This window comes from Macaca nemestrina, chromosome 7 (genome assembly GCF_043159975.1).
Source record: "Macaca nemestrina isolate mMacNem1 chromosome 7, mMacNem.hap1, whole genome shotgun sequence".
Classification (NCBI taxonomy): domain Eukaryota; kingdom Metazoa; phylum Chordata; class Mammalia; order Primates; family Cercopithecidae; genus Macaca; species Macaca nemestrina.
In genome coordinates this window covers 16,138,222-16,165,081 of record NC_092131.1, presented here as the reverse complement: position 1 = coordinate 16,165,081, position 26,860 = coordinate 16,138,222, and the positions used below count along the sequence as shown (strand labels likewise).

Genomic DNA, 26,860 nt, shown 5'->3' with positions numbered 1-26,860 from the left:
CTGATATAGTTTATACAATATCCTGGGAATTTCCCCATCAGTCTTTGCCTTATTTCATTATTTTATTAATTTACTTATACCTTAGTGTGATTCCAGAAGAAAACCATGCCTTTTAATGATTTAAATGGAAGAATTAAGAAGTATGCAGGTGGGCCGGGTGCGTTGGCTCACACCTGTAATTCTAGCACTTTGGGAGGCTGAGGCAGGTGGATCACGAGGTCAGGAGTTCGAGACCAGCCTGGCCAACATGGTGAAACTCCATCTCTCCTAAAAATACAAAAATTAACTGGGTGTGGTGGTGCATGCCTGTAATCCCAGCTACTCGGGAGGCTGAGGCAGGAGAATTGTTTGAACTCAGGAGGAGGAGATTGCAGGGAGCTGAGATCACGCCACTGTACTCCCTGCTGAGATCACGCCACTGTACTCCAGCCTGGCGACAGAGCGATATTCAGTCTCAAAAAAAAAAAAAAAAAAAAAAAAAAAAAAAAAAAAAAAGGAAGTGTGCTGGCATATGCAAGTCTGCTGCCCACTTGGGTTTAGGAAGGCACACCCTCAACCTATTATTTTCTCCTTTGCCACTCTGTTTCTTCTGCCCAGCCCAGAGTAGTCTGGAGATCAGGACTTATAATATACAATCCCTGTCTACTTCTCTGCACTTTGAATTTAAGCCATTGTAGCATTCCTGGTTTCAGCTCTCTGTTTTAGCAATTATATAATAAGCACGTAAAAAAAAAAAAAACACCCAGATCCACTAGTCATCTGAGCAACAAATGGTACTTTCTTAGAGATGATGAAGAAGGTTCAAGTATATGTGAATATTCTTATACCTGAAGAAAGATAATAATTACCACGTATAAAAAATATCTGCCTCTCAATCAATACCATTTCCCCTTCTTTACTTCCCTCTATCTTTTCTCCTGCAGATCCCAAGTCTTTATTGCTGGTCTCATCTCTGTTGTGGTAATTTTTGAGAGGTATTTGTTAACATGTTTAAGAATTTTATGATATATGCATATTAACAATCTTCACCTAAATGTGTATTTCCCTTTGCTCAATCCCAATACTTACTTTTCACTTATGTTACTTTGTAATACTATATGTGGCTTTATAAATTACCTTAAAGCATTTGGGTAACATACATAGCTATAAATAAATGGATCAATCAATAGGTAGGTAGACAGATCTTTTCTACATGTATATATTTAAAACTTACTATAAATTCATACAGCAATAAAACTAGCACCATTTCCAAATTACATATTCAACACCACGAGGCAAAGGAAAAAGTTGCTGTATTATGCCTTTGTTTTTCCAAAGAAAGAAGCATTTCAATTTTAAGATACACCACACATAACTCAAGTATTAAATATTTCTTTTTGTGTCACAGAAGATATTTAAGGTTAGCTACTAGTTACAAAGCAGTTTACATACCGATAAAATGCGGTGTGATGGATAACGAAGATCTTCACTTATAAAAAGGCCCAAAGAGGTGAGGACGACTAAAAAATGATTTGTTAAAACCATATCCACCAATGAAAGGTCTTCATGTTCTAAACCAAGAAATCATACCATAGATTAAAAATTAAGAAAAAAGTGAGCTCCTTAGTGAAGCAAAGACAATTTATAGATATTAATCAAATATTGATATAAGTAAAATGCTCAAGATGAAGGCAATGTTAGAGGAGTTACCTCCTTCAAGTAGGGAATACATAGCCTCTGTCATGTTAAACCATGTGGTATCAGAATAATGCCAGAATCCACAAAAGGTTACGCCTACGTAAACACCTGCCATGAAAGAAAAGGAAAATTAAAGCCAGGCAACTTTACAAGGTGAGTCACTCAATTGTATGGTGTTAGGCCTTCAGGGGCAAGAGCCCAGAGTCAGTTCCATCTTCCAACTTGTTGTCCTCTCTTGCCTCAACTCCCTCTCAGCACTTTGACTCTCACTTCCCCAAGTGTTGGAAAGATGAAGTAACTTAAAGTTACATCACATAATATTAGCCAACCATCTGATTGACTCCTAGAATGATTACTGCTGGGAATAATATGCCCTTAAAATCAATCCTCTTAAGGTATTGGTTCATTCTCTTAAAGTATCTTCCAAATTGTACTGTATCTTTTTTTACATAGAAGGGCATCAGAATATGCCACACCAAAATATGCCACTTTGGTTCAAGGATTTTTTTTTTACCTGAAGGCAATTGAGAATCAATAAACGCAGTCTCTACCCTCCCTTTATCTGCTTAAAAGCAAGCATAAATTGCCCCTTGTACCAGAAAAAAAAAAAAAAAAGAGCATTTTTATCACTGGAGATAGGGAGCCCTTATCTGCCATTAGTTCCCCTATATATTTTCTAGTCACAACTTCCTTACAGCTAATTGTTCCTTGATTCCTAAATCCACTTCCTTTGTGAAAATGGTACATAATTTCCTGATTTAACCACTTGAGCTTCATTTCTTTTTTGTGGACTGCCATGCACATAAATAATAAAAAAAAAAAATTTGTGCCTTTTATCCTGTTAATCTGTTATTTGGGCTGGGCATGGTGGCTCACACCTATAATCTCAGCACTTGGAGAGGCCGAGGCAGGAGGATCACTTGAGCCCAGTAGTTTGAGACCAGCCTGGGCAACATGGTATAACCCTGTCTCTACAAAAAATGCAAAATTAGCCTGGTAGTGCATGCCTGTAGTCCCAGCTACTCAGAAGGCTGAGGTGAGAGGATCGCTTGAGCTTGGGAGGTCAAGGCTGTAGTGAACTATGATCATGCGACTCCAGGCTGGGAGACAAAGAGAGACCCTATCTCAAAAAAAAAAAAAAAAATCTGTTATTTGTTGATTTAATTTATAGAGCCCTATTCACTAAGCATAAGAGAACAGAGGAAAATTTTTCCTCCCTAACAGTACCCTTCTAAGCATAAAGATGCTCCTATTTCAGGAATACAATTTTAGTTAATAATAATTTTTTAAAACTCCAAAGAAGAAAATTAAAATGTAAACTCCAAGAGAGGAAAAACTATGATTTACTTTTTTATTTGTGATTTTAAAAATAGAAAAAACTTTTGCTAAAGTTTCATTAAAACCTTGTAAATGAAGAAGATTGAACACATCACAAATCCTAAAAGTACTTTGTTCCCCGACCCCATCTTTTCTTGGTCTTAGGTAGGAATGTCTGGAGTCTTTTGTGTTTTAAATGTGAGGTGCTGATCTGAAGTTTTGTCAAAGGACATAACTACTGGGCTGGGGAGGAGGGGAGGCTAAGGACCCTTGGCAATCTAACGCATATACTTTATTTCCAAAAGAGGACATTTGTAGAACGAGTCATATTGTGAAGTGTGAGTTTTAACTGCTAGCTCTTTTCTGTTTAAGGAAAGCTGTAGAAGGAAGTGTTATTTATTATTGTATACTTTTTCCAGGAAGAGGAAAACTAAAGATAAACTTTGCCTTTCTGAGAGTTAAGTCTAGTTTTACAGATAATGGTGGAATTTTTTTTTTTAATTTGACAGAGTCTCACTCCACCACCTAGGCTGGAGTGCAGTGGTGCAATCTCCACTCACTGCAACCTCTGCCTCCCAGGTTCAAGCGATTCTCATGCCTCATCCTCCTGAGTAGCTGGGATTACAGGTGTGCACCACCATGTCTGGTCAAATTTTAGTAGTTTTGGTAGAGACAGGGTTTCTCCATGTTGGCTAGGCTGGTCTCGAACTCCTGACCTCAAGTGGTCTGACCGCCTCAGCCTCCCAAAGTGCCGAAATTACAGGTGTGAGCCACCACCCAGCCTAACAGTGGAATATTTTAAGTGGGAATAATTATAGATGTCCAGCATGCTATCACATGACCAGATTCTTGCAAAAAATGACTATTTAATGCAGAAATAATAAAATAAACACTTTATGCTGGTTAATATTTACAGACTAAAATTAAGTTACAGGCTACTCTCTGTGACAAACTATCCCAGGGCTTCCAGAAGCTGATGCAGACCGTTGTGAAAAGTTTAGCTTTTATTCTTTTTTTTTTTTGAGACGGAGTCTCGATCTGTCGCCCAGGCTGGAGTGCAGTGGCCGGATCTCAGCTCACTGCAAGCTCCGCCTCCCGGGTTTACACCATTCTCCTGCCTCAGCCTCCCGCGTAGCTGGGACTACAGGCACCCGCCACCTCGCCCGGCTAATTTTTTGTATTTTTTTTTTGTATTTTTTTTTTTTTTTAGTAGAGACGGGGTTTCACCGTGTTAGCCAGGATGGTCTCGATCTCCTGACCTCGTGATCCACCCGTCTCGGCCTCCCAAAGTGCTGGGATTACAGGCTTGAGCCACCGCGCCCGGCCAAGTTTAGCTTTTATTCTAATGGCAAAGGGAAGCCACAGGAGTGTTGGAAGCAGGGAAGTGATGTGATCTGGTTTATACTTGAGAACATCATTCTGGTAGGTGTTTGGAGGCTGGTTTGTATTGGCACAAGAATGGAAATAGAGAGATCACTTAAAAGGCTGTTAATTAGTCTAATAAAAAAAAAAGTTGACTTGACCTAAGATTTTAGCAGAGAAGTGAAGTGGTCACATTGGGGATGGACCCTGGAGACAGCACAGTCGGGGAATGTTGTGAGGGTAAGAGCAGTCAAGAATGTGTCCTAGATTTCAATTCTGACCAATTTAATACTAATTGGGATGAGAAATACTGGAGAGAAACAGATTTTTCGAGGGAGATGAATCAAGAGTTCTGGATTAGACTTGCTGTATTTGAGATGCTCATTAGCCATCAAGAAGAAATGCATAATAGACAGCTGAAGAGAGGAGTAGTTTTGTTTCAAAGGGGTGGTCAGCAGCAGCAATACAGATTTGGGAATCATCAGCCTGAAGATGACATTACTACCATCAGACTGGCAAGTCTTCCAGAGGGAGAATGTGGTAACTTAAGGAAGGAGAGCCAAAAACAAAGCCCTAGGTTCATCAGCATTTAGGGGTCACACCAAAAAGGAGCCCTCCTAGAAAACTAAAGAGTGACCAATGAGAAAAGATAAAGAACTTGAAAGTATTATCAAAAAAGCTAAAAGAAGAAAGTGTTTTGAGCAGAGACTGGTCGACTGTGTTAAATGCTGCTGGAAAGGAAAGTAGAATGGGCATAAAAGACTGGCTGTTGGAATTGGCAATATGGAAATTGTGAGTGGCCTTGAGAAGAAATGTTTTAGAAGAGTGATGGAAACCAGAGTCTGATTTGTAGTGGAAAGAAGATAAAACGGGAGGTGGAAAAACAGCATCATCTACACTAAATTCTGGCCTTAAATATTTTTTTTTGAAGGGGAACAGAGAAGGGGAGATGGAAGTAAAGCGAGATAAATGAAGGCTTTGTTTAATTAAGATGGGGGATATTAGGGTATGTCTCTATCCTAATGGAGACAATCCAGTGAGGAGGAAGAGTGTGATGATGTTGGAGAGAAAAATGAGAATTGCACAACAGATGCAAGAGCAAGGTTGTTCAGATGACTGCAAGGAATGGAATCCAGAACACAAGCGCTGAGGGGTAGCCTTTGATTGCAGTAGAGACATTTCTTACAGTGCAAGAGGCAGAAAAGGGAAAGCATACAAATGCAGGTATGATGGCACATTTCCAGTTGCAACAATGTGGTTTCTATAATCAATCTTTATTTTCTCTTAAGTATTATATAAATGAACAGCCAAGAGTAAGAGGGGAAGAGTATTTGAGGAGTGGAAAGAAGTGTGATAAATTTATTTTGCAGAGTGGGAAAATAAATATACGAGGGAAGAGTGATAGGATTTATAGGCAGTAGGCTTTATAGGCAGTGCTGAGTGCCCACTTAAGATTCATGATCATGAATTTAGAGTGAGACTGGTCAGTGAAATGTCAAAATGAGACTAGCATGCAGTTTTTCCCCAGCAATATTCTGCTCTTCCAGGACAGGAGCAGAGGTGGTTTTAGAGTTGGGGTTGGGCAGGCAAGGAAGAAAAAGAAGGGCAAGGGAGTTACAAAAGTATTTAAAAAGATGGACTCTGAGAATTATGGTGAGAACAGAGGAAAATAAGGATGTTGGGTAGTGAAAAAAAGTGGTAGTGACAATGGATTAAGATCTCAATGAGATCAAAGAAATGTTGAAGTGTGAGTACTAGAACAGACTGAAAGAATAAGAGGCAGTGGACAGAGTGTAAGATGCAGGTACTACAGATTTCAGGGACACTGACATTAGAGATGACAAGGTGAGGAGCATAATCATTTAAATCTTTACTCCATCTTGAGTTAACTTTTGTATATGGAGAAAGGCAAGGATACAGTTTCATTTTTCTTTTGCATATGGCTAGCCAGCCAACTCAGCACCATTTATTGAATAGGGTCTTTTCCCCAATGCTTATTTTTGTTAACTTTGTTGAAGATCAGATGGTAGTAGGGGTGTGGCTTTATTTCTGGATCCTCTATTCTGTTCCATTGCTGTGTGTCTAGTTTTGTACCAGTACCATGCTGTTTTGGTTACTGCAGCCTTGCAGTATAGTTTGAAGTTGGGTAATGTGATACCTCAGGCTTTGTTCTTTTTGCTTAGGATTGCTGTGGTTATTTGGGCTCTTTTTTGTTCCGTATGAATTTTAGAATAGTTTTTTCTAATTCTGTGAAAAATAACATTGGTAGCTTGATAGGAATAGCATTGAATCTGTAGACTGCTTGGGTAGTATGGCCATTTTGATGATAATGATTCTTCCAATCCATGAGCATGAACTGTTTTTCCATTTGTGTGTACCATCTATGATTTCTTTCAGTAGTGTTTTTTACTCCTCCTTGTAGAGATCTTTCACCTCCTTGGTTAGATGTATTCCTAGGGAGGTGTGTGTGTGGGAGTGGGGTATTGTAAATGGGATTGTGCTCTTGATTTGGCTCTCAGCTTGAATGCTATTGGTGTATAGGAATGCTACTGATTTTTCTACATTGATTTTTGTATCTTGAAACTTTACTGAAATTGTTTACCAGTTCTAGGAGCTTTTTGGTAGTCTTTAGGGGTTTCTAGGTATAAAATCATACTGTCAGCAAAGAGAGAGAGTTTGACTTCTTCTATTGGATGCCTTCCTCTCCTATTTGGATGCATTTTATTTCTTCCTGTTGCCTGATTGCTCTGGCTAGGACTTCCAGTACTGTGTTGAATAGAAGAGGTGAGAATGAGCATCCTTGTCTTGTTCTGGTTCTCAAGGGGAATGCTTCCAGCTTTGGCCCATTCAGTATAATGTTGTCTGTGTGTTTGTCATAGATGTCTCCTATTATTTTGAGGTCTGTTCCTTCAATGTCTTGTTGGTTGAGAGTTTTTAACATGAAAGGATGTTAGGTTTTATCAAAGGTTTTCTCCACATCTATTGAGATCATTATATAGCTTTTGTTTTTAGTTCTATTTATATGGTAAATCACATTTTTATGTTATTTTAAAAATGTCAATAGCTTTTTGGGTACAAGTAGTTTTTTGTTACATGGATGAATTATGTAGCTGTGAATTCTGAGATTTTAGTGCAACCATCACCCAAGTAGTGTACATTGTACCTAATGTGTGGTTTTTTATCCCTACCTCCCTCCCAACCTCCCCATTCTGGGTCTCCAAAGTCCGTTATATCACTCTGTATGCCTTTGCTTGCTCATAGCTTAGCTCCCACTTATAAGTGAGAACATATGGTTTTTGGTTTTCTACTCCTGTGTTGCTTCACTTAGAATAATGGCCTCCAGCACCATCTAAGTTGCTTCAAAAGACATTGTTTCATTCCCTTTTATGGCTTAGTAGTATTCTATGGTGTATGTATACCACACTTTCTTTATCTGTTTATTAGTTGATGGACACTTTGGTTTGTTCCACATCTTTGCAATTGTGAATTGTGCTGCTATAAACATATGTGTGCAAGTGTCTTTTTCATATAATGACTTTTCCTTTGGGTAGCTACCCAGTGGTGGGATTGCTGGATCAAATGGTAGATCTACCTGTAGTTCTTTAAGGAATCTCCACACTGTTTTTCATAGAGGTTGTACTAATTTACATTCCCACCAGCAGTGTATAAGCATTCCCTTTCTCCCACATCCATACTGCCCAAAACAATCTATAGATTCAATGCAATTCCCATCAAAATACCAACACCATTTTTCACAGAATTAGAAAAAAAATCCTAAAATTCATACAAAACCAAAAAAGAGCGCAAATAGCTAAAGTATTCCTAAGCAAAAAGAATAACATTTCTTGATTTGCATAGGTTGAACCAATTTTGCATCCCAGGAATGAAGCCTACTTGATTGTGATGAATTAACTTTTTTTTTTTTTTTTTTTTAGATGGAGTTTTGCTCGTCACCCAGGCTGGAGTGCAATGGCGCGGTCTCAGCTCACTGCACCCTCCACCTCCCGGGTTTAAGAGGTTCTCCTGCCTCAGCCTCCCAAGTAGTTGGGATTGCAGGCACTTGCTACCACGCCTTACTAATTTTTATATTTTAGTAGAGATGGGATTTCACCATGTTGACCAGGCTGGTCTCAAACTCCTGACCTCAGGTGATTTGCCCACCTCAGCCTCCCCAAAGTGCTGGGATTACAGGTTTGAGTCACTGTGCCCAGCTTTGAATTAACTTTTTATTTTTTATTTTTATTTTTAAAATTTTATTTATTTATTTATTTTAATAATATTTATTTATTTATTTTATTATACTTTAAGTCCTGGTATACATGTGCAGAACGTGCAGGTTTGTTACATAGGTGTATATGTGCCATGGTGGTTTGCTGCACCTATCAACCCGTCATCTACATTAGATATTTCTCCTAATGCTATCCCTCCTCTTGCCCCCATCCCCCGACAGGCCCTGATGTGTGATGTTCCCCTCACTATGCCCATAGGTTCTCATTGTTCAACTCCCACTTATGAGTGAGAACTAGTGGTGTTTGGTTTTCTGTTCCTGTGTTAGTCTGCTGAGAATGATGGTTTCCAGCTTTATCCATGTCCCTGCAAAAGACATGAACTCACTCTTTTTTTACGGCTGCATAGTAATATGCTGCTGGATTCTATTTGCTACTATTTTGTCAAGAATTTTTCTGTCTATGTTCATCAAAATATTGGCTTCTAGTTTTCTTTTTTTGTTGTGTCTTTGCCAGGTTTTGGTATCAGGGTGATGTACTTCCCCTCGAATCTAAAATAAAAGTTAAAATTATTAAATAAAAAATTTTAAGAAGAATACTACCATAGGAGTAAGATAGGGGAAAGATCATTGTACGAAAAGAAGCCTTGAAGCTGGGTACTTTTTACTGTGTGGATCATCCATATGGATGGTGAAGTCACCAAAAATAGTCATGAAAGTCAAGTGGAGAGGAAGGCAGGGACCCAGAGGTTAAACTTGTAAATGAATGACTGTGAGTGGTGAGGAGGTCACCAAATGCTGGCAACCAAGAAGAGTTAGAGGGAGGTAAAGTCTGAGTTCAAAAAAGTTCCATGTTTCAAACAAGATGAAAGGAGTAATGATTAAGCAGTAATCCTAAGGAGCAAAGACAACAACCCCCACCTGGGTTTTGAGATATGTGATATGTGGGAGGGCTGAGGGGAAAGAATGTCATCTGGGGATGACCAGGCACTCTATGGAAAGAAAGTTAAGGGACCATTCAGAAAAAAAGTGAGTGATATGGGGGAGTTTGTTAATGACAGGCCACAAATTCTAATGAAAGGATTTGGGTGGATAGAGAGGGATAAAAGTTTGAATCAAATTAGAGGATGATCAGAATAGTATGTGGGATAGGATAACCAGAAACGATCTAGGGAGGTTTATGTTTCTGGTAACTGATGGGAGACCTGATGTTTATATCTGAAGAATATCCTAGAGGAGGAAAGGGGGTAATAAGTCCAAACTGGAGTACATGGGGCTACTGCATAGCTGTTCCCACCATTAACTCCATGCAGTATGAAGGCCAGGAGGACAAACAAGGCCTCACAAAGGAATTGCTAGTTGGGTGTGGTGGTGTGCACCTGTAATCCCAGCTACGTGGGAGGCTGAGGTGGGAGGATTGCTTGAGCCTAGGAGGTTGAGGCTTGAGCCTAGGAGGTTGAGCCGTGATTGTGCCTCTGCATTCCAGCCTGGGCAACAGAGAGAGACCCTGTCTCAAAAAAAAAAAAAAAAAAAAAAAAAAGAAAAAGAAAAAGAAAAAAAGGATTGCTGGTTTAGGCAGTCACAGCTTGATACTGTGAGAACTTCCTTTTTTGCTTCAGCACAGTGGTGACCAGTTGGGGAAAAGGTGGTTTCACCTAAAGAACCTGTTGCTGACGTTGTTTGTTTTCTTGAGTGGTTGAGGTGGCCTCATGAGTGTGATCCCAAGGAATTAAGACTGCTGCTTCTCTCCCATGACTTTCATTTGTAAGGCAGAATCAAGCATGAGGAGTTGAGAATGACCCCTCTCCTGTGGCTCACGGAAGTAAGGTAGGTATTGGTGTTTGGATAAAGAGGAGGAGGAGGAGGTCCTGGCTAGGACCTCCTATTCACAGAACAAGATAAGAAAAGGAGCCAAGTTTCTATCTGGATTGACATAGTGTAGCATATGACAGCAGAGAGTGGAAAAAGACACATTTATTAGGTTGGTGCAAAAGTAATCATGGTTGTTGCCATTAAAAGTAATTGCAAAAACCTCAATTACTTTTGCACCAACCTAGTAAAACTAAAGGAATTCAGCAGAAGCAGACTGTAAGCCATTAGGAAGTCAAAGATTTGGGCAAGATTATTTGTCTATCCCTATACTGATGCATACTGTTTTAATCTGTTACTTTATAATAAGTCATGCTAGGACAAATTTTTGTTCTTTTTATTTTCTCTAAAATTATGTTTGCTATTCATGGTGCATCATTCTCCCATATGAATTTTGTGTTTGGCTTGCCAATTTTTACATACATACACACACACACACACAAACCAAAAACATTGTTATAATTTTTCTTGGAATCATATTGAATTGATTGATAAATTTGTAATAAATTTTATTTGTAGTAAATTTATTTATAAAATAAATCTTTATAATACCAGAAGTTCCTGCTTATAAACATGAAATCTCTTATTTATTTTGGTCTTTTTTATTGACCTTCATTAGTTTTATAGTTTCTACACAATAGGCCTTGCAACTCCTTTTTTTATTCCTGGGTACTTTTTGGGATTTCTTACCTTAATAGGATTTTTAAAATTGCAATCTTTAATTAGTCCTTGGTGGAGTGATTTTTATACATTGTTATTCTATCTCACAACCTTCCAGCATGCCCATATTTGTTCTGAGTTTTTCTATAGATCTTTTTGGATTTTTATGTAGGTATACATATTATCTACAAGTAATAACATTTTGTTTCTTATTGTTTAATTTTTATATGTATTTATTTTTCTTTATATTCACTGAATTTGGGGTCTAGGAGGTCATCAATTAGCTAGGAACAATAATTAGAATAATACTATTAGTAGTTGAAATGTGTAATGACATTATAATATTGTGATATAATGAGAAATATATATTTGGTTTTCCTTAGCTCCTGATAGAGAACTCCTAAACCCCCACAATTTCCTGCATGATGGAGTGCTAGGAACATCCTTTGTTCAAATATTTGGTCTCCGGCCCCAGTTCCTGATACAGAACCCCTAAACTCCTTGGAATTTCCTGGGTGATGTGATTGTCTTTTGTTCTAATGAAGCAACTCTTGACAGACCCCCAGATAGCTTTAAGATGTGGGGTGGTTGCCAGAAAAAGCAAGCCATGATTAGAAGCTTGGAGCCTTCAGCCCCTCAGTGTATCTCCCAGGAAGTGGGGAGGGGCTGGAGATTGAATAAAGAATTGATCATGTCTATGTGATAAAGCCTCCATAAAAATCCTTACAGTGCAGGTTTTGGAATGCTAAAACACATCTACACAACAGGGGTGTGGCGTGTCACAACTCCACGGGGACAGAAGCTCCTTTACTTGGAAATCTTTCGGACCTTGCCCAACTGTTTACTGTATCCTTTGTTTTGTCCTTTATAATAAACTGGCAAACCTAAATAAATGTTCCCCTGAGTTCTATGGGTTGTGCTAGCAAATTATTGAACTCAAGGAAGGGGTTGTGGGACCTCCCCAAATTATAATTAGTTGATTGGAACTACAGCCTAGGACTTGTGACTGGCATTTGAATTGGGGGACAGTCTTGGGGAACTGAGCCCTTAATCTGTTGTTGGTTAGGGAGGAGGGTCTGTGCTAACTCCAGATAGCTAGTGCCGGAATTGAATTAAACCATAGGGCACCTACTCGGTCATCCACAGAGAACTGGAGAATCACCTGGTGTGGAAAATCCATACATTTGGTAGTAGAGTGTTATGAAATGAATATAGAGAGAAACAGTTATTTCTTTCCCTATATAGATGCTCTCAGATATTACAGTAGTAATGAAAAAAATGCAAACATAAACAAAGTAATGTGGTATTTCAGGAACAACAATACCTATTTATACATGGCAGGAATAGCAGATAATCTCTGGGAGAAAGTAACATATTAATGGAGGGCATGGCATAAAGGAAATTAGGAGACACACTAAAGTCACAATTAACATGACAAAAAGTCACAGCAAGAAAACATACTTAGTATATCACACTTGCAAGCAGACAACACACAGTATTGAAGAATAAATTTTTAGATATTTTTAGGAAACAATTTTCCTTCCCTATGTCTATGCATTTATTTCTGCTGCCAGTTAAACATTACTGTTATAAAATACAAATGCCAACATCAACATTTAATGAAGCTGTAAACCTACCATCAAGTAGTGCATCCATAACGAAGCCTAGTAATCCCACGTCATTGGCACAGGGGCATTTTGTCACTTTGAGATCTACCACATGTGGATATATTTTACCCATCTCACTTGCTGGAATCTCAACCCCAGGAGCCCACTGAAGAATCGGTTCTGCAGAAATCAAATTTGGGTGTTTAAATGGTGGGAGCACCCTTGAAAATGGAACATTGCTACTTTCCTTCAAAGGTTTTAAAAGAACTATGTAAAGAAACCATTCTATAGTTCAGAAAAGGTGTATTACCTCACTCTGCATTGGTTAAAAATCAGTCAGTGACTATTTTCCAGGATATAAGGAGTAAAGTCTAATTCCCCTTGATGGGGGGCTGGGAAGGTTACATTGCAGCATGTGGAATGGGAGAGATTGCTTTGGCCACATTTGAAAAATACCATTTGCCACAGGATCTGTCCCTAGAAATGAAATTGCTGGATCACAGAATACACACATTTATAACTTCTGAGCCCACTCATTTCCTTTTTGTTCTCTTCCCAATCCCACTGAAATAGCAGTAGATACATAAAAATGAGAATAAATCCAGAGTAGCAGGGGAGAACAGGGACAGTTATCATTAGTAGCCAAGAGACTTAGAGGGATTTCTGGAAGATAGCTGAAAAATACTATTTGCCACAGGATCTATCTGTATAAATGGAATTGCGGAATCACAGAATACATTTATAACTTCTGCTTCAGGAGCCCACTCATTTACTTTCTGTTCTCTTCCCAGTCTCATTGAAACAACAGTAGGTAGATGAAAATGAGAATAAATCCAGAGTAGCAGTGGTGAACAGGGACAGTTATCATTAGGGGTCAAGAGACTTAGAAGGATTTCTGCAAGATAGAAGTTGCAAATGAGATGCAGAAGAAAAAGCAATCAGAGGTGAGGCATCTCCAATGCAGCACAGGCAGAATAGTAGCACTAGTGGCAAATAAGGTCTTTCACGTGGCAAACCAGGCCTTCCAGAATCTAACGTCCTCTTGGTTCCTCAGCTTTACTTCTTGCCAGAACTGCCCTCCCACTAGAGGCTCTAGTTCATGGGGCTTTAAATATCTGTTTTTCTCACAACCCTATTTTTCAGTCCTCGATGTGAAAGTCTCCCTCTTTGGGAAGCCTTCCATGATGCCCTAGAATGAGTGAGGCTCTCCTCCCAGGTGCTCCAATAGGACTCTGCACTCACTGTAAGTAGAAGAATCAGGGTACACTCTTCCTCACCAGACCAGGGTAGACAATGAGCCTTTTGAAAGAACATCATCAGACAAGGCTTCACAAATTTTAAAACTTAAAATATTACTTTTGGATATGCAAAGGATTGGATCTAAAGTTGAATTTTCATGCATTAAAAAAGGGAGGGTTTTTTTTTCTTTTGGAAAAAAATGAGAAACAAAAAAGAGTACAAAAAGTAAGCCAGGGCAATTTGAAAGACTACTGCTATGTGAATTTCAAAAATAGTCAAAGCACTTTTAAGAGCAGAGATAACTAATAACCAGTTATTTAGCTATTTACATTCTCTTCTGTCTCCCCACCTTTCAACAAAATCTGCTACAAACCCAAAGACTTTGTGTGATATTTTTTTCACTTTGTGCAAAGCAAGAAGCTAACTTTTCATCAGGGTAGACATAGTGCAGCACAGGGACAGCCAAGAAGGGAAAAAGACACAATCTCTAACTACACTAATTCACCAGGAAGTCATTCCAGAATTTAAAGAAATGTGGGGCAAAGGGTGTAGTATGTGTTTGCAGACCATTCACACCCAGGTCAGGGAGATTTCAGCCTACCACTGGACATCACTGAGCTGACAATGCCCCCCTACTTATATACAAGCTCCTGAAGTCAGGTAGTAAAATCTTAAGCATTTTAAGAACAAAGAAGTGATTAAAAGTTTTGACAGCTACTAAGAAGCTAAAAAGGGGACAGAAAAGTGACCTATATGAAGGTCACTGGTGACTATGATTAGCAGCAGTTTGAGTAGCGTGGAGGAGATGGAAATAAATGAGTGGTTTGGGGTGTGGATTGGATATAAAGAAATAGAGACAAGGTTTTACACTCTCTTTTGAGTTCAGGAGTGAATAAAGATTTCTAACTCTAGCTTTAACTCTTGATTCCTATTTCCCAGTGTCTGCTCCTCCTGTCTTCAGCATTTTGGTGAATGATAACATCCTCTACTTGAATGTTTGAGTAAGAAATCCAGGCATCATCCTTGTTACTTCTGTTTTCCCCCACCTTAGTCCACCAAGAAGCCATAGCAGCTCTACTTTCAAAATGTATTCTGAAGGCTCTGCTCACCACCTCCACTGCTAATGCTACTGTCCATCTACTCCAGACCTTCTCAAGGGGTACTACTGCAACAACTGCTACCAATTTCCTTTATTCCATTCTTGCTATCCTTCCTCAAGAGTTATTCTCTACACAGCAGCCAAAATGATCTTTTCATTATAAAAGATAAATCAGAATTTATTACTTCTCTGCTTAAAATATCCCAATGGCTCTAAATCATAATTACAATAAAGTCCACACTTTTTACCAAGATCCCTGCCAGCTTCTCCAAACTCATGATCCACCACTCTGTCATTTACTATGCTTCAGCAACACTAATCTCCTTTCAGTTCTTCAAACAGATCAATCTCATCTCTGCACCTGGCGGTTTCAAAGATCTACCAATTTGTGAAGCTTTTTGTTGCAATTATACCTCAGTACATTCTAAACAAATGTAAGTTAGCATTTTAATACAGTATGTAATATTTTAGGTGCATCTCAATTTGTAAATGATTCAGATTTCAGATCTTTTAAAAATTGATATAACAATTTTATATTGATATTTCAGTACTTAAAAAGTAGCATAGGATACCAAACTATCAGAGTCCCAAAGACAGTATTGGAATTACTATTGGACAATTAGTAACACTGTTTTTTTTTTTTTTTAATTTTGGAAGCTACTTAAAACTACATACTTTTTTGGAATAAGTAAATATAATCAACTTTATATGCCATTGTTTATAATGACCCTCAATATGGCCACAGTAAAATATGTATTTCCTTTTTTTTTTTTTTTTTTTTTTTTTTGAGACACAGTCTCACTCTGTTGCCCAGGCTGGAATACACTGGTGCAATCTTGGCTCACTGCAACCTCTGCCTCCTGGGTTCAAGCGATTCTCCTGCCTCAGTCTCCCAAGTAGCTAGGACTACAGGTGTGCATCATCACACCTGGTTAACTTTTTTTTTTTTTTTTTTTTAGTAGAGATGGAGTTTCACCATGGTGGCCAGGCTGGTCTCAAACTCCTGGCCTCAAGTGATCTGCCCACCTTGGCCTCCCAAAGTGCTGGGATTACAGGCGTGAGCCACCCTGCCCAGCCTGTATTTCCATATTTCTATAGCACTCTTTGCAGATCTCTGTTAATAATTTACCCACATGTATTTAATTCTTTGTCCTATCAGATTGTGAGTGCCTCAAGGGTCATGACTCTCTTTTTTTTCTTTTTTTAATCTCTAGGACCTCAGAATCTGGCATATAGCAGACGTCAAAGTTTGTTGAAACAATATATGAATTCCATTTTACTTCTGTCTGTTGGCATTTACCTCGAATACGATCCAATAGAGTTCCTTCAGTAGCATAAATATTTAGTCCATGATGTAAAGTGATCCTTACCAACCATTCTTCTACAGCTGCAATATCTGTTTGAAAACAAAAGGCAAATAATCAACTATTTTTTCATATGTCGTGTTGGTGAAATTTAAGGATACGTGAACATTACCGACAATGATAGCCTTTCCTTTTCCAACTATTTTGTTGGCATTTATATGTCAAATTTCATATGTTTTCCCTATAAACATTTTGCTCATAAAATAATGAAAAAAGAATTATGAAGTGATCGTACCATCATAGCAATGAATCTAGATACTAATATTTAGGTCATAATTGTTCTAGAGCTGTAGGGGCTTGATAAAAAGCAAATTATGACTCTTCTTGTGATTAATTAAAATGTATCATATAAACCCTAAGGTGAACAACAAAAAAAGCTTTTAAGGTATAACTAATAAGCCAATAGTGGATATAAAATGGAATCATAGAAAAGAATGAATATGAATGAAGACAGAAAAAGAGGAGAAAAGCAAAACAGAGGAGATTGAACAAATAGAAACAACATGCAAGGTGGTAGATTTTAATATAACTAGCTGTATCAACAATTACATTAAATGTAAGTGGTCTAAAATATCATCTAAAAGAATAGATTCGACAGATTAGATGTAAAAATCAAAATTAAACTATATGTTATTTATAACAAACTTATTTTAAATGTAAAAGCATAAATAAGTTAAAAGTAAAAGAATGGATAGGGCCTGGGGAAGCCAAGAGCAGTAGCTTTAGCCTGGGAGCTGCTGAAGTGGCTGTACCAATGGGCCAAGGCTGAGGTTGAAACTGAAACAGGGGTTCACTCATGAAGAACACGCCTAGTCCAAATGGTCTGGCTGCATAGACCCCCGTGTCCACCCAGGCATCTAAGCAGGTCTGTGCACTGTCATGGCAAGGCTATGGCTACACTGGTGGCTACTAAAGCAGCCAGTGCCCAAGTACATCAATTGCTATCTGTGCCTCTTGCTGTCATCACTCTCCATCAAGAAGTTCCTGGACTTTGGGAGAGATAATGGCTTGAGAGAACATCATATATGATTTTACAAAGGGAGATTCCTGTGCTACCAGCTAACACAGTGAATGAAGCCAATTTTCTGCTGGGTAAGTGGTTTAACAGGCCTTCAGTGGGATTGGTTCAAAGTTGGTATATGCAGAACTTTCTTGAAGTTTTAGAATATAAAAATAAGGGCCAGGCACGGTGGCTCATGCCTGTAATCCCAGCACTTTGGGAGGCTGAGGTGGGCAGAGCATGAGGTCAGGAGATTGAGACCATCCCGGCTAGCATGGTGAAACACCGTCTCTACTAAAAATACAAAAAAAAAAAAAAAAAAAAAAAATTAACCGGGCATGGTGGCGGGCACCTGTAGTCCCAGCTACTCAGGAGGCTGAGGCAGGAGAATGGCATGAACCCAGGACGTGGAGCTTGCAGTGAGCCAAGTGAGTCACTACACTCCAGCCTGGGCGACAAAGCGAGATTCCATCTCAAAAAAAAAAAAAGAAAAAAGAATTTAAAAATAAGAGCCCTGAAGATCTGAAGATCCACAGGTCTTAGATAAGTACTTTCAATAAGTACCGATGAAAGTCAGAAAAATGTGGTTTCTATAGTGGTACATGGAGTGATTGAATACAAGAAAAATTATTTGTTTGAGTCTTTTATTAGTAGTATTGCCAGTATCTTCCAGAATGGTTTTATCCCAACTCCATTTCTTCCCACATGCTTATTAACTAGCACGCACTTCTGTTTGATGGTGACACTATCCCTGCTCATTCTAAACACAGAAGAAATAGTGATCTCACCTGTAATGTGGCTGATGTAGTGAACAATGTATATGAAACAGCCAAGTGACTGTGTGAATAGTATTAGCTGGTAGCTCCAGAGGTGGAAGTTGAAGAGGTCAGTGCCAAAGCTCCAGACAAACCTATTCAAGTAGTTTATATGCCTATACATCTGTTATACATGCAATTCACGAACTCAGTGAGAACAACAGTAGCACTCCATGAAGACAGAAAATAGAGATATTTGGCTGTTAAAACCCTTGTCATTTGGGTTAAAAGAAAAGATTTATTCATTAAGATAAGTGACCGAGGTGGTGATGACTCACTTTGAAAATGCATCTTTTTAAAACTATATGTATTCAAATTCTAATAGACATAGCTATAGCCTATAAGAGTTGTCCCTTTGGCTGGATTCAGTCAAAAGTCACCATTTTTTCATCTGCGTGCTATATATTTTTAAGGAGATCTAATACTATGTGATGGAATAAATGGGTATTGATGCTGTCACTTATTTATAGGCTGTTTTAAGTGAATCATTTGAGAGATGTCCAGTTTTTAAGAACTCTACTTGGCACCATTACAAAACTACACCTGAAGCTGATGATTGATATGATCCTAGCAGTAAACCCAGAGATGCTTCAAGATATAAGACTAAACAGGAAAAGGTCAGTACTGATAGAACCTTCTAGTCCTCTATGTGAAGAAAGATTGTCTTTTATAAGTCAATCAGAGAGAACACCTTTCGTCTACCAACTCTTGAGCGTGGCACCATAACTACTCTAGTGGCTGAATGTTCATTTCCTCCATGCCAGTTGGATGTTTTCATGGAGCCTTTTCTGTAGCCACTCTGACTCTTCCATTAAACTAGTAACTTGAATAATTTTTTACCATATCTTGCTGCAGTGTGGTTAATGACACAAAGAAAGAGCTTCCCTAGAGCTCTAGCATCCTCATACCCTCCACCTCATTATTACAGAGTTAAGTGTCTACAGTCTCCACAGGATTCTGAACTTTCTTCCCATTCTGGACATAGCATATACCCACTGTGACCAAATATAATGCTTGTCTCAAACCACTGATTAGGGGCTCAGGGTATGTGAAACTTAAAGACATCTGCTGAGTCCATCTGATAATTCAGTCCCAGAGTCCTTCCTTCCTCATATGCATATCTCCTCCATTCTCTTAGACTTTTGTCTTCCTCCATCTGATTATATTTTCGTCATGAGGTATGGGTACTTTTGTGTTAGATCTTACTCATCGATGCACTGGTTTTATTTATTTTATTTATTTTTTGAGACAGAGTCTCTGTCTCCCAGGCTGGAGTGCAGTGGTGCCATCTCAGCTCACTGCAACCACCACTTCCCGGGTTCAAGTGACCCTCCTGCCTCAGCCTCCCAAGTAGCTGGGATTACAGGCATGTGCCACCACACCCAGCTAACTTTTGTATTTTTAGTGGAGACAGGTTTTCACCATGTTGGCCAGGCTGACCTCGAACTGCTGACCTCAAGTGATCTGCCGGCCTTGGCCTCCCAAAGTGTTGGGATTATAGGTGTGAGCCACTGCACCCAGCTGGTTTTAAGATTCATTTGTGTACTTCCATTCTGTTGATGAAAGTGTTCCAAAAGTTATCTTGAAAAAAAGGTGAAAGGATGAAGAAATATGACACTAATCAAAAGAAAGTTGTAGCAGCCATATCAATATCTGATGAAGGAGAGTTCAGACCAATGCAATATTAGGAATAAAGAAGGACAATACATATGATAAAGGCATGACAACCCTTAGTGTAGACATGCTTAACAACAGAGCTTCAAAATACATAAATCAAAAGTTATGTCAAGAGTACATGGGACATTTACTAAATAAGCCATAAAACACATTTTAATAAATTAAATTGCTATCACATGAAATACGCCCTCTAAACATAATGGAATAAGCTAGAAAAATCAATAACATAAAGACATCTGAAAAATTCCCCAATATTTGAACATTTTACAACACACTTCTAAAAAACCATATATCAAAGAGGAAGTGCTGTGGGGAATCAGAAAATATTTTTAATTGAAAGAAAATGAAAATACAACATCACAATTTATTGGATGCAGATAAAGCAATGCTTAGAGAGAAATATATAGCAGTAAAATACTTGCATTAGAAAAAAGAAATCTCAAATTAATTACAGCAAGTTCTCACTTAACATCATCAATATGTTCTTGGAAACTAGGACTTTAGGCAAAACAATGTATAATAGAACCAGTTTCACCACAGGCAAATTGATATAAACAAGAGTTAAGTTTTTACGGCATATGCCTGGTCACAAAAACATCACCAAACTTCTAAATAAAGACCCCAAATTCTTCTAATATTAAACACTAAAACAAATGCGAGCTATGCATAGATTTTAAAAAGATTAATAAAAACAAGTAAGATAATTATTTACCCAATTTTTGGTGAATCTGTAAGTAATGGTGGTCATAGCGGTGGTGGATTAAATCAAGGAATAAATGTTTGCAAAGGGAAACTGTAAGGAGCATCCTCTACCACATGCAGTTAAAAAACAATCACAAACATGGCAGGCTAACTGTGGGCTTTTGTATTGCATCATTTACTGTCATGCATTTGTTTGTATGATTATCGTATACTTTATAAATTTTTACTTTATAATAATTTGCAATTATTCATTCATTCATCCATTTTCTAGCCTGCTTATTTCAGTTCAGAATCACGGGAGCCTACTCCAGCAGCTCAGGAACAAGGCAGGAACCAACCCTAGACTGAACGCCATTTCATCACAAGGTGCACTTACACACACACTCAAGCTCAGTCATACGGGGACAATTTAGACACACCAATCAACCCAACATGCACATCTTTGGCTGTGCTAGGAAACTAGAGTACTCAGAGAAAACCTACGCAGATATGGGGAGAATATGAGCACTCCACACAGACAGTGGTCCTGGCCAGGAATTGACTTTCTTTCCTTATCAATATTATAATGAAATGATGTTGAATGAAATGAGGTTATTCAAAGATCTGCTATATATGAAGCAGGCTTTGGAAGATAGTAAAGAGTTTGTAAAGGGTCAGATAGTAAATATTTGGGGCCTTATATGTTATATGATATCTGTTATACCACTTCAACTATACCACTGTAGCATAAAAGCAGCCACAGAAGACACATAAATAAATGAGCATGATTGTGCTCCAATAAAATTTTATTTACAAAAATAGGCAGTAGGTAGGATCAGGGGTCAGTAGTTTGCTGATCGCTGATCTAAAGATTCCTAACAAACTAGGAAAAAAAAAAAGAAGAAGAAGAAGCAAATTAAGTCCAGTGCAAGTAGAAAGATAAGATAAAGAATGGCAATTGATGAACTTAGGAACAGAAAAAAATATACACAATTAATGAGATAATGAAATCAAAAGATGTCTCTTTGAAACATAAAAACTGATGAATCTCTGCAAGACTAATAATTTAAAAAATACAAATAACTCATGTTAGAGATAAAATAGGGAACACCACTACAGACACTATAGATATTCTAAGGATAAGAAGGGAATATCACAAACAACTCTGTGTCCATAGATTCAACAACTTAGATGAAATGGACACTTTCTTTGAAAGACACAAACTGCCAAAGCTCACTTAAGGAGAAACAGAAAACTTGAATATTCCTAAATCTATTAAGGGATAATGAATGTGTATTTAAAATCCTTCCACAAAGAAAACTCCAAGTCCAGGTATCTTCACTGGTTAATCCCACCAAACAATTAATGAAAAGGTGACACCAATTCTACAAAAACTCGTCCAGAATATAGAAAAGCAGGGAACTCATCCAAACTCATTTTGTAATGACAACCTTACTCAAATACCAAAATGAGATAAAAACATTACAAGAAAAGAAAATAAATCTCCAGACTGATAACCTAGGAAACCTACTAGCCAAATGAATCCAGGAATATATAAATAAGATAATACATCATGACCAAGTGTTGTTTGTCCTAGGATTCTGAGACTGGTTCAAAATTCAAAAATGAATCAATGTAATTTATCATATCAACAGACAATTATAAGAAAATCCTTATAATCATCTCAATAGATGCAAAAAATAATTTAACAAGATTTGACACCAATAATAAAAACTCAGCAAACTTGTAATGAAAGAAATTTCTTCAACCTGATGAAGGGCGCCTATGTAAAACACAAATGTTTTTTCCCTAAAACTGGAAACAAGGCAAGGATGTCCTCTCTTACTATTCCTTTCATACCGGAATCATACTAGAGGTCCTACCAGTACAATAAGGCCAAAAAAAAAAAAAAAAAAAAAAAAAGAAAGAAAAAGAAAAGAAAAGAAAAGAAAAAGAAACAAAATGAATACATATTGGAAGAGAAGAAATAAAATAATCTCCATTCCTAAATGAGTGATTATCCATGTAGAAAATCCCAAAGAATATATTAAAAGCTATTAGAACCAATAAGTGAATTTAACAAGATTGCAGTATACAAGATCAATAAACAGAACTCAATCATTTTTCTACATACGAACAATGAACAACTGGAAATCAACATAGTAAAAAGTACCACTTACAATAACACTGAAACCATTAACTACTTTTTTTTTTGAGACGGAGTGTCTCTCTGTCACCTAGGCTGGAGTGCAATGGTGCGATCTCGACTCACTGCAACCTCTACCTCCTGGGTTCAAGCAATTGTCCTGCCTCAGTCTCTCGAGTAGCTGGGATTACAGGTGCCCTGCACTGTGCCAGGCTAATTTTTGTATTTTTAGTAGAGGCAGGGTTTCACCATGTAGGTCAGGCTGGTTTCGAACCCCTGACCTCAGGTGAGCTGCCCGCCTCGGCCTCCCAAAGTGCTGGGATTACAGGCCTGAGCCACCGCGCCTGGCCCAAAACCACGAACTACTAAGGTATAACTTAAAAAACAAAAAACAAAAAAATAGAAACCACTCAAACTGCATTCTCTCCCTCTTCCTCTACCACAAGAAGAGAAGAATGATCATCAATGGCAAATGGCAGTTGCAGCCAACCAACACCAGGCGCCAGCTTCACGCTTAGGAGAGAATGCTGAGCCTTCGCCTTGTAGTTTCCAGTGCTCTACACATTCACAGAAGCTTCTCTAGTAACAAAGTAACAAACTATAGAGATGATCCCTGAAAGAATAATTTTGGTATACTTTTTTTTTTTAATGTGCAAGGTCTCTAAGCTGAAAGCCACAAAACCTGGATGAAATAAAAAAAATTTTTTTTTTTTTTTTGAGACGGAGTCTCACTCTGTCGCCCAGGCTGGAGTGCAGTGGCCGGATCTCAGCTCACTGCAAGCTCCGCCTCCCGGGTTTACGCCATTCTCCTGCCTCAGCCTCCCGAATAGCTGGGACTACAGGCGCCCGCCACCTCGCCCGGCTAGTTTTTTATGTATTTTTAGTAGAGACGGGGTTTCACCGTGTTCACCAGGATGGTCTTGATCTCCTGACCTTGTGATCTGCCTGTCTCGGCCTCCCAAAGTGCTGGGAAATAAATTTTTAAAAAGATGTAAACAAATGGAGAGATACAGTGTCTCCATGGCTTGGAAGACTCTTACTATTAAGATATTGACTCTCCCAGCCAGGCAAGGTGGTTCATGCCTGTAATCCCAGCACTTTGGGAGGCCAAGGTGGGTGGATCACCTGAGGTTAGGAGTTCAAGACCAGCCTGGCCAACACGGCGAAACCCCATCTCTACAAAAACTACAAAAAAAATTAGCCGGGCATGGTGGCAGGTGCCTGTAATCCCAGCTACTGGGGAGGCTGAGGCAGGAGAATCGCTTGAACTTGGGAGATGGAGGTTGTGGTGAGCCAAGATCATGCCACTGCCCTCCAGCCTGGGCAATAAGAGCGAGACTCCATCTCAAAAAAAAAAAAAAAAAAAAAAAAAGATACTGACTCTCCCTAAACTGATCTATAGATTCAATGCAATACAAAATTAAAAATCACTGCAGTATTTTTGTAGAAGTAAACAAGTTGATTCTAAAATTTACATAGAAAGGCAAAAGAACTATAATAACCAAAACAATTTTGAAAAAGAAGATCAACATTGAAGGACTAACATTACTTATAAGACCTATTATGAAGCTAAAATAATCAAGACAGTGTGGTATTGGTGAAAGGATACAGTCCAGAAATAGCAATTCAATGGAGATAAAAAGTTTTTACAACAATGGCACTGGAATAATTGAGTATCCAAATTCCAAAAAATTAACATTGGCCCATATAACTTATAAAGATTAACTCAAAATAAATCATAGACCTAAATGCAAAAGCTAGAAGTGTAAACTTCTAGAAGAAAATATAGGAGAATATCTTTGTGAACTTAGGTTAGGCAAAGATTTCTTAGCTGTGATGTCAAAAGTACCATCCATAACATAAAAAGCTGATAAATTAGCCTTCAGCAAAATTGAAAATTCTGATCTTCAAGAGATACTCTTAAGAGATGAAAAGACAAACCCCAGACGGGGAGAAAATATCTGCAAAACATATCTAATAACACCCGTATCCAGAATATATAATAAACTTGTAAAACATTTGAACAGATAGTAAACCAAATGGCAAATAAGCACAAAAAAAAGATGCTCAATGTCCGTTGTTAGAAAAATGCAAATGAAAACCACAATTAGACCGGGCACGGTGGCTCATGCCTGTAATCCCAGCACTTTGGGAGGCCGAGGTTGGTGGATCACCTGAGACCAGCCTGGTCAACATGGCGAAAACCTGTTTCTACTAAAAATACAAAAAAGTAGCCGGGCCTAGTGGTTCGTATCTATAATCCTGGCTATTCAGGAGGCTGAGGCAGGAGAATCACTTGAATCCAGGAGGCGGAGGCTGCAGTGAGCCGAGATTGCGCCACTGCACTTCAGCCTGGGTGACAGAGCGAGATTTTGTCTCAAAAAACCCCAAACAAACAAACAAACAAAACACACAATTAAATGCCACTACACTTTTTTTTTAGAATGGCTAAAAATTTTAAAAATATGTCTACACATACATATATGCATACATATGTACAAGCGTACACACACACACACATACACTACATTCTGGGATGTATGCAGATCACCTGGTGGTCAGAACGCAAAATGATAAAGCCACTCTGGGAAATCGTTTGACAGTTTTTCTTATAAAGTTAAGCTTACACTTACCATACAACACAGTAATCCTACTACTTGGTATTAGGTAAATGCAACAAAAATGTATGTTCACACAAAAAACTGTATGAGATTGTTTGCAGTAGCTTTATTCATAATTGTCAAAAACTGTAAAAACCCAAATGCCCTTCAACAAAATTAACTATCCACACCAAAAAATACTATCCAATGAGAACACTAGAGAAACTATAACATAGACAAATCTCCAATGAATTAGCTAAGTGAAAGAAGCCAGATTCAAAGGCTGTATAGTTTATGATTCCATTTATATGCCCCTGGTATAGACAAAACAACAGGAACAGAGAACAGAACAGTGGTTGCCAGGGCCTGGGAGATGGAGAGGGGTTGATTATGGGTGGAGTGATTTTATTGCCTGAGGCAACTGTCTATGTCTTCACTGCAGTGATTACGCAGTTGTAAACATTTATCAAAACCCATAGAACCAAAAGGATATGCTTTGGACACCAAAAAGGATATGTTTCCTAGAACGCAAATTATACCTTATTTTAAAATGAAAAGAAAAGGAGCAAATCATGTAGTGTAAATCAAGGAGGTGCTGTTTACTTTCAACAACTGTTTGTAGTTCACACTTCAAGCTGCTTTCACCACCTAGTTATCTCTAAATTTCCATACAACTCCATAGGCCTCAGTTAAATCATCTGAAAATGAAGATATTAATAGTATCTACCACATAGTTAGGAATAAATGAACTAACATAGATAAAGCGTTTAGAGCAGTGCTGACATATAACAAGAATTCAATAAATGCTGCCTGCTATTTCTACTGCCACTACAATGACTATTTTACTACCTTTGTTGTTGATGTTGCCTAACCTACTTTTCCAAGATTTTACATACACTCAAATATATTCCCAAGATTTTACATATACTCATAATACTCAAATTCATGCCATAGCAGTAAATAAGGTATGATTAAAGAGGAAAAAGTAAATGAATATGATCTCCTTACCTCTGAACATTTTTTCTCTGATTTTTAGCATATTACTATCTACATAAACCAGCCCCTCCTATTACAGTACTAGCACAACGATATTTCTTTTTACTCAGTCCAGGGAGTTGTGTCAAGAGAGGAAGAGCTAATTTGGTCTTTTTCTAAAATCCTTAAGTTCTCATATCATCTTTGTTCCTGTCTGGGTGACTTTAGAATCAATGCTTTTCTAAAATTAAAGTTTGTAAATAAAGAGTAGAAGTAAAAATAACATGTGATCTTCACTTCTTCAATGGTCAAATGAATGTCAATATTGTGCTAAGCTTCTGGAATAACATTCTATCATTATATTAATAAGAGTTAGGCTACATCAAAAATAAGAGTACAATTTTCAAGATAAATTCCTTTAAAAATCACACATAGCTCTAATAAGAAAATTAATTTGAAAAAAAGTTGAATAAAGGGTAAAGATAGTGATACAATCTATGCCAGATGTTATGGCACTGGAACATCTATTGCAGACCTTTATCTCTGA

General features: G+C 38.0%; 1 protein-coding gene and 1 non-coding gene across 9 annotated transcripts in view; both read right to left on the bottom strand.

The window, feature by feature from the left end:
- Nucleotides 1-26,860, bottom strand: part of LOC105467667 (cation channel sperm associated auxiliary subunit beta) — a 191,387-nt gene that overhangs the window by 112,721 nt on the left and 51,806 nt on the right. For all 8 annotated transcript variants that reach the window (XR_011625621.1, XM_071099705.1, XM_071099702.1 and 5 more), the window contains 4 exons: nt 16,356-16,451; nt 12,748-12,897; nt 1,690-1,785; nt 1,432-1,550 (listed from right to left, as the gene is read on the bottom strand). Coding sequence is in view for 7 of the 8 variants with exons in the window: in XM_071099705.1 (XP_070955806.1) it covers nt 1,432-1,550; nt 1,690-1,785; nt 12,748-12,897; nt 16,356-16,451 (461 nt within the window). In the remaining variant the exon portion in view is untranslated. The remainder of the gene's footprint in view (nt 1-1,431; nt 1,551-1,689; nt 1,786-12,747; nt 12,898-16,355; nt 16,452-26,860) is intronic.
- Nucleotides 23,144-23,367, bottom strand: LOC112424254 (small nucleolar RNA U3). The gene has a single exon (XR_003014971.2). It is a non-coding gene; the product is annotated as a small nucleolar RNA U3 (small nucleolar RNA).